This window comes from Beta vulgaris, chromosome 7, assembly GCF_026745355.1.
Source record: "Beta vulgaris subsp. vulgaris cultivar EL10 chromosome 7, EL10.2, whole genome shotgun sequence".
NCBI lineage: Eukaryota > Viridiplantae > Streptophyta > Magnoliopsida > Caryophyllales > Amaranthaceae > Beta > Beta vulgaris.
Window position 1 is genome coordinate 25,129,086 of NC_079208.1, and position 9,087 is coordinate 25,138,172.

Here is a 9,087-nt window from a genome sequence, read left to right on the forward strand (position 1 = left end):
AACCGGAGCATTTGCGTCTCAAGGCCGGGCTCCGGTTTTTTAGCCTAACCGGAGCCTTTGTTCTTTTTTTAAAAAAAAAAAATCAGCACCAAGCATGAACCCAATGATATCATAGCTACCCAATGGAGATATCAAACAAATAAAAAGTAATGATATAAATAAACATTATCTAAGAAGTTTGAGCAACAAGCATGAACCTAGCAGAGAAATTAGGCCATAGAAGCCCAAAAACAAAGCCCTTAAATCAGAAAGAGTTATCTATATAAGGAATGAAATTCAAATATTAAATGATACTCCAAAATGGAAATAACAAGCTACAATAGTTAAATAGCTACTTAATGATAATGAAAACATGTAAGATGCTGAACTGCTTTTTCTTATGCTCAAGATACACTAATACACTATGTGTAATTGTGGGTGCATACATTGGCACTTACCACATATCCTACTAGTCCACAATGTCCACTACTACCATGCTTCTTTATTAGAGAAGGAACCAGAAGTAACCAGATAAAGAACAAATGCTCTTAACAGGAGAAAACGGAAACTCATAAAGACGGGAATGCAACAGAAAATAAAAAGGCAAAGAAAGCAATCTTTTCTTTCAAGTATAAGCACATAAAACAGGTTAAATAGTGCATAGTAATTGGCAAACTGGAAGGGATGAGTCATACTGTATATTTGTTTCGTTATCTGAGTTTTCAGCAAGTGAGATTATGAAGGTAGAAGATAAGACGGAGGGTAAATCGTTTGGAAGTGGACTGGAAGCAACATGCAATTGCTACACACTGGCAGCATCTAAAGAAAATAAACTACCAAAATGATAAAGCTATTATTTAGAAACATTAAATTCCCCACATGCAGGATATTATCCCAAATATAGCCCATCCTTTTCTTGCCTCCTTCCCATCATCTTGTCTATGATCTGCAAAATTTCATTATTGGAAAAAAGAAGTTTGGCATTTTAAAATGATGGGGGACTGCTCCTTATAAATGCATACCACTACTGAATAAAGTTACTTACCGCACATTTTTGTGAGAGTAAACTTCACTGGCTCATAATTCTCCACGGGAATAGTGATTTCCACTTCATAAGGTGTTTTTCGTGCCTTTTTACCTGTAAATTCAAAAGTTAAGATACTACTTCACCTCAATAGGTAAAAACACATCAGCTGCAGCCATACATGTCCAGTCTACAGTCAAAACAGCTGGTGATAAAGTTGTTGGTGAATTTCCAGAAGCACCGGAGCCAGATAGTTGAATTTCTAGGCCATTTTGTGGGAATACCTGAACATGGTAGGCAAGAGCCTATCAGCCAAATCAATAAAAATCGTGGACATTTATTTTCCACCGTTAGGGGAGTCCTAGTAACAAAAGATATGGTACACAACCAGACATTACACAAAGTACTCATGAAAAGTTGATACTCAGCCGGGACAAAATCACCTTTACAATGGGTTTTTGTACCAAATTCGAGAGAGATGCAATTGCAGTCATATAAAGGGTCAGACGAGTCTGTTCAATACTAAAGCTGTACATATCATCTTCCATACCTTAGCAAGGTTGATAGTTTGACTGTCATCCCTGTCCAAGGTTGAACAATTTAAGCACAACACAACTAGAGAAATAACATCTAGATTGACAGAAGTAACTATTAAGCAACTTCGCACTTCATCACAGACAAAATGGAAAACTGATTGGGAGGACAGATGATGGAACAGATGATTGGTATCTTAAGTCAAGGCTACCACCTATGTCAGAATGTCTGTTGAAAGTCATGCAGCCTCAGCATCAACATATCACTAACAACTTCCTTTCTTAGTTCCACTAATAACTTCCTTTAATAAAACTTAGAGACGGACGAGGTGTAATACATTAGCTCACTATTAACTATAATTCTCATTTAGTAATTACTTCCTCCGTTTCTTAATAAGTGCAACATAGAGAAAGTGGGGGAATACCATGGAATGTAGAGAGATAAAGTTTGGACCACAATAAAGTAGAGTAATTCAAGTGATGAAACAAAAAAGTTGTGGTCCCCTCTTGCTTTTTGGTGGCATATTTGTAATAATATTGAACTTTTTTTACCATTTTGAGCTTGGTTGCACTTATTGTGACTATTCCAAATAAGGGAAATGTTGCACTTATTAAGAAACGGAGGTAGTATATACTAGGAATGACTCATGAGGTAGATGATCCTTACCATAACATTACAATTTAGGCACCAAAAGTACCAAATAGTTCATATAATAACTACTCAATATGTAGATATTGGAGCTTTGAGTATGATAAAAAAATGCTAGTGGTAAGGCAATCCTGAGACATAAGACATCCACCACATTGCAGTACAAGAATCATCAATCATAGAGAAATTAAAACTCAAAATTGAGAATGCCAAAAAATAAATAACTAGAAATATACTAACTGTACTAAACTAACCAGACAACTAAGGTGTGTTCACTTCACATTATAGAGTAAGTCTCAGCTCTAATAAGTTTGGAATGCCAGCAAGCACATCGACTAATTAGCTAGAGTTTCTACTCTTTTGCAAAAATTCAACATGAGAAGGAGCTTTGTTTTACAAGCAAGCAAGTTCAATGCTGTAACAAAGAGTATTTTTTGTCTAATAAGAGCCATTCGCTCAATTTCCGATCAAATACATTAAACTGCTTCCATACCTTAATGCTGTAACAAAGTATTATTTGTCTATGACAGGAGTTACCAGATTTTTAGTTGAAGATCAGTTAACTTTTTTTGTTTAATTATGTTGCAGATATCACGAATCCGATCAAAGAAGGGATTGACAAAGGTTTTCTATAACATCAGTGTTTAAACTAATTACAGCATAAGCCATAAACCACTTATCTGTATCTATTTGGATAAATTTGTGAAGTAGAAATCTGTGTATTGAATTTTAATGATGCTGATGGCATAAAAGAAGCTTAAATAAATCTAATAAAAACTAAAGCTAGAGTGATTCATGTTGCTCGTTGTTGATCGTAGCAACTCTAGCTAATTAGTCGATGTGCTTGCTGGCAGTGGCTAAAATGGGAAACAACAGAGAAAAAAGACGGCATATTCACCGACATTACATGAAAACAAAAATCAATTGAAATCGGAGCATAATCAAAAAGTGAAATTCAGTAAAGAGAGTTTCTAAGTAGTATACAATCAAGAAAGCTAACCTTAACGTTGGCAGGCTGGCAGCCCAAGACCTATAATGCATTTGATTTTAGAAAGAGAAATGATCCGCTCCATCCCCACATCAACATGAAACTGACTCAATCGGATGCTTGATTACTTGCTTGTAAAACAAAGCTCCAGCTTTAAGCTAATAAGTAGAAAGTCTTGCCTAGTTCATGAAAAACACTCTAATTCAAATCCCCCATAATCAACAAAATTGGCAACAATTATAGAGACTAAAAATTTACTCTTGTCATGAATACTTGCATTTATATAAAAAAAAAATCAGAGGAACAAGTCGCAAATACATTTAATGAATTATGCAAACTAGGCGCAATAGAAGCACATTGAAAATTGCTAAATTAGGGTGTTTAACATAAATTTTTGGAGAGAGAAAGAAAGAAACCTGAGGGATCAAATGCTCGATTGAACTGCGGCCGGTGAACGTTGAATTGAATTTTGTATGACTCCTACAATGTGTCTGTCAAAAGCAAAATTAGTTAATTACTTCTACTAGTATATATTCTTTCATACATTGAAAATAATTAATCACATTGTATCAACCTTTCATAAGTAAGAATACAATATAATGCTGTAAAAATTATGTGAATACTATTTCATTGCCATCATTCGTAAAGTAACAACATATTTAGAAAAATATGAACTGTCACTATATTGAAAAAAATGCGAGATATTTTTCTCAACTTCTGAGTAAGTTGATTTTGGCCTAACTGAGTAAAGCAATTATTACCAAACTTTGAGGGAAGAGAGGAAAATATAATGAAGAATTACCATGATGAAGCCCATTCGCATAGTGAAGTAATCTGATTCCGTCACTGACCCATAAAATTGTTTGAAAAATGCTTGCTGTAAAGGATGAATAGGTGTAGACAATAATAAGAAAAATAACAACAATAGGCTAAAGATTTGAGTCAATAGATTGGTGGAAGCAGCAACGGCGGCAGACTTCGAACTCGATTGAACCTGAATTGTGGTGGAAGCAGCAATGGCCAGGGACTTCGAACTGCGGCAAACTTCGAACGGCGGCCAGGGACTTGTGCGAAGCGAGTTCCAATTGAAATCCGGCGGAGGGAGGGAGGGACGACGGAGGACGGCTTAGTGGTGGAGGATGCGAAGGACTTGGGAGTTGGGAGGGAGAGGCGACTTAGGAGTGATAACTGAATTGAGAAGTGGGCTTTAATTTGGGACGAGTAATATTTGATAACATTAGAAATAACTCGCCTTTATCTATCACAAATGCTCCGTTGATCAACCCGAGCACTTGAATCACAAATGCTTGTGTTGATTAGTCAACCGGAGCATTTGGTATAAAATGCTCCGGTTGACTAATCAACACGAGCATTTGTATCACAAATGCTCGGGTTGATTAATCAACCAAAGCATTTGATAAGTAGCAAAAGCTGTTTTTTACACTAGTGCTTGGGAACCAGGTTCAACAATAGTGGATTCATTCACTTGTGTATCCTCACCTAGTTCTTCTTCTCCTTCATTGGGAACAAGAACAGGATGCTGTTCCCTAGGCTTTATTCTCATGACTTCGTCTTCCAAAGTCTCATCAATAAGACTTTGATCTTTTGCCAATCCTATTTCGAAGTCATCATCAACCTGTGTGCTTGCATCAAATTTATCTGTTTCATCAAAAATAACATGCACACTTTCTTCTACACACATAGACCTTTTATTATAAACTCTATAAGCTTTGGTACTAGAAGAGTATCCTAAGAATACAGCTTCATCACTTCTAGCATCAAATTTTTCAAGATTTTGTTTCCCATTATTATGAACAAAACATTTACATCCAAATGTTCTGAAATATGTAATATTGGGCTTTTTACCAAAATACAGCTCATAAGGAGTTTTATTTGATAAAGGTCTCACCATGGCACGATTTATAATGTGACAAGCAGTATTCACAGCTTCGGCCCAAAAGTTAATAGGAAGACCACTAGCTATCAACATAGTCCTAACCATTTCTTCTAATGTTCTATTCTTCCTTTCACCAACACCATTTTGTTGAGGTGTTCTAGGGGCGGAGAAATTGTCATCTAAGCCATTGTCTCTAATAAAGTCATCATCAAACTTAAAGTTCTCAAATTCTTTGTCATGGTCGGATCTAAGGTGTAGCAATTTTTGACAACTCAAATTTTGAACTTTCTTTGCAAAGACAAGGAACTCATCATAAGCCTCGTCCTTGCTAGAAAGGAAAATACCCATGTAAATCTATAGAAGTCATCTACAATAACCAACACATATTTCTTGCCACTCCTACTTTGTATATTCATAGGTCCACATAAATCCATATGAATTAACTCTAATGGTCTTGTGGTACTTACCACATTTTTGGACTTGAAAGAGGATCTAACATGCTTACCTTTAGCGCACGCATCACAAACATGATCCAAATGAAACTTAATTGAAGGTAAACCTAAAACTAGTTCTTTAGAACGAAGTTTGTCAAGCAAGAAAAGCTACATGACCTAGACATTGCCATAAAAATGAATCATCATCAATAACACTAAGGCATGTAAACTTGTTTTTGGGAACAAGTTTAGATCCACAACATATGTGTTCCCTTTTCTTGTTCCTTCCAAAACGACATCCTTTGTGTTATTGTTGACAATTAAACATTTTTCACTATTAAACTTCACACAGTTCCCTTTATCACAAAATTGGGAAATACTCAACAAATTATGCTTTAAACCATCAACTAGAAAAACGTTATCTATGGAATGTGACGATGACTTACCAACTTTGCCCATGGCAACTATGTTACCTTTCTTGTTGTCACCAAAAGTCACACTTCCACCATTATAGGTTGAGAGTGAGAGAAATCTTGATTTATCTCTAGTCATATGCTTAGAACAACCACTGTCTAGGTAGCATGTGTTGTTCCCCCTCACTCCAACCTGCAAGAAAACTAATTGTTAGAGTTAGGGACTCAATCTTTCTTGGGTTCCTTTCCTTCAAGAACAATAGATTTCTTTTTCCAAGTTACTCTACTTGTTTCCAAGTTCTCATTAATGCGACCAAGTCTTTTGGGACAAGATTTCCTATAGTGACCAGTGTTCCCACAAAACATACAAACTTTATCGCTTGGTAAATCAACTCTCTTTTTAGGTTTTTCAAATTTCTTTTTGTGATTAAAACCAAGACCTTCGGTTCGTTTTGTTTGAGGGTTCTTAATCCAATTTGGTATAGGTAGCATTTTATTTTCATTCTCATTAAGTGCAGTTCCCCTACAAGTTCATTGTATTCTATTTCCAAAAATGAAACATGATTTTTCAATTCGTTTATTTCAGATTTGAAACTTTGCAAGGGAACTGACTTAATGTCAAAGGAACTTACTTCAGGAACAAAATATTTTAATTGTGATAACTCAAGGCTTAACAAGTAATTCTCATTTTTAAGATTTTCGAAATCCTCTTTTAATTTAAGATTTTTGTCAAACAACTCGAAAAAGATTTTCTCAATATCTATTCGTATACTTTTAAGCCAAGAGGTATGTTCCTTCGCAACTATTAAAGCATGTTGACATTGTTTTAGTTTAATAGTATCATCTTTGCAATCATTAACAGCGTCAACAATAAACTCAAATAACTTTTCTTTACTTAAAGAATTAAGACGAGTTTTGATAGTGTCTAGACTTGCCACAAGAGATTCAGTCTCTTCATCAGATTCGGAATTGTCAAGAGCCATAAGACAGAAGTTTTCAGTCTCCTCATTTGGTTGAGGATTATCTTCTTCTTCGGAGTCAGAGTCTCCTTATGCAGCAACCATAGCTTTCTTCATGTCAGATCGAGTATAGGAAATTTTGTATTCCTTGTTCCTATCTTTGTTTTGTTCCCTTCCTTTGCCCTTTTCTTGTTCCCATTGGGGACATTCCTTGATAAAGTGCTCAGAGCTGCCACACTTATGACAAAAAAGTTTGTTAGAATATTTCTTATTCTTACTAGTCTCCATTCTTCATGTTCCTAAACATTCTTTTGAATTTTTGGACCATGAGAGCGGATTCCTCTTCATCAGTTTCTGAGTCTTCACTTTCATCTGCTTTTAAGGCAATTGATTTTTGCTTGGACATTTCTCCATTCTCATTGTCCAATTGCAGCTCATGAGTCATAAGGGAACCAACAAGTTGTTCCAGATCGAACTTCGTAAAGTCCTTAGTTTCTTGTGAGGCAGTCACCTTAGCCATCCATCGATCCCTAGGAAGGCTCCTTAGGACCTTTCTTGTAAGGCAATTGATTAGTTTGTTGTATAATATGAGCACTATAAGAGGGGGGTGAATTATAGTGAGAGAATAAGCTATACTTTTTGCGGAATTAAAAGTTAATTTAGGAACAAACAATGGGAACAAGAGAGATTTAGCGAGGAAAAACTTCCAAGGCCTAGTAGGAAGAAACAACCTCGACCACAAGGGATTTTAAAAAAAACTTTCCACTATAATAGGCCAAAACAACTCTGATTACAACCTATTACTTTTCTCTCGATTCTCAACTTAAGTCACTCAGCTCAAGTTCCCAACGACAGTTCCCACAACTGACGTTCCTCTCAAACTTCACTAGAAGTTCCTTACTCTTTCTCTTTCTCTTGCTTCACTCAAAGCTTCTCACACTTACAAGAGTTCACTCAAACCCTTTTCTCAAAAATACACTTTGTAAAACAATGGAAGAGTAATAAACTCGATTAATGTAAGTATGAATTCTCTTAAGGAAAAGGCACTGACTCTTTTAGATAACTAAGACAAATTAGCTAAGTCAGACACAAATTGTTCAAAGAATTTATGCGCCTATTTATAGACAATTAAGACAAGACATGTTCTCCAATAATTACACCATTATCACATGATCCTCATGATTTTAATTGATTAATTAAATAAATTAAATATTCCATGACAAGTAAATAATCCACTAACCCACTTCTTCACTTCATAAGAGAAGCAGTAACATATTACATGGTTTTACAAACCTTTATGAATAATTAAAATTAATCAAGTACTTGGAGGATAATTAACTAAGCCACTAAATCCACAAACTACAAAAATCGTGTAGCAGTAGCTTTAGTCGTGTATTCTAATTTTTAGGAAATAAATAAATTATTTACTTTAGCTAGTTTTTAGGAAAATATCTTTTTAAAATAACTTTAATTAAAACGAAAAACAGTTTTGTATTTTAAAACCAACATCTTTTAAAACCAGAAAGATATTATTTTTTGAAAACAAAATCTTTTAAATAAAATATAAAAGATAAAAGATAAAAAGATAAGATTTGAAAATCGGTTATATAAAATCAGAAAATCTTTTTAAAATCTTTTTCCTAACAAACTTAAACTAAATTCCTAAAATAGTGGATCTTAGTTAAAACAACCCTAAAAACTCTAACTAACATATTGGGCGCATACATTGAGTTAGGCGCACAAGTTTAGAGACTCTTAGGTGTTCCTAACCAGTTTTAAGTCTTGTTCCCTAACCTTGTTCCTATAGTGTCAGGTCTGTTCCTATCATGGGAACATAACCAAGTTCATTTGAAAATGCACCACGAACTTAATTAAGCTTTTACTCAACCTTAACATGAAGATAATAAATACACCCTAATGTATTCTAATCTTCATTCCATGCTTGATTCTTCATCACTCGAACATCTTTACTTTGACCTTTGATTAATTCTCCATTTTAATCTTCAATCAAGTATTCTCTTTGCTCGAGCATGAATTACCTTGCAATAACATAAATAAAATATGCTATGTCTTTTGTGGTTAGGTCATCCTCAAAACTCAAGGGTCAACATAGTTTATTACCAAGATACTGATGACACAGGGTGTAGCGCGATGGTGGCGTCGTTGTGACGTGCTGGTGGTAATGGAATGATGGCGAACGAAATTAAGATG

The 9,087-nt window shown here is 35.0% G+C and overlaps 1 protein-coding gene across 2 annotated transcripts; it reads right to left on the reverse strand.

Moving 5' to 3' along the window:
- Window positions 1-565: 565 nt before the first annotated feature.
- Window positions 566-3,407, reverse strand: LOC125491635 (uncharacterized). 2 transcript variants are annotated; one of them, XM_048633698.2, is made up of 4 exons: window positions 1,447-1,527; window positions 1,185-1,287; window positions 1,025-1,117; window positions 567-925 (listed from the first exon to the last, which is right to left on the reverse strand). In XM_048633698.2, exons 1-4 carry the CDS (start codon window positions 1,495-1,497, stop codon window positions 846-848), a joined length of 327 nt encoding a protein of 108 aa, XP_048489655.1. In that variant the 5' UTR covers window positions 1,498-1,527; the 3' UTR covers window positions 567-845. The 2 variants fall into 2 exon arrangements, 1 of the variants encoding a protein (XP_048489655.1); XR_008970460.1 differs by lacking the exon at window positions 1,447-1,527 and adding an exon at window positions 3,186-3,407 and having other exon boundaries at window positions 566-925; window positions 1,025-1,287.
- Between the last annotated feature and the right edge of the window lie 5,680 nt (window positions 3,408-9,087).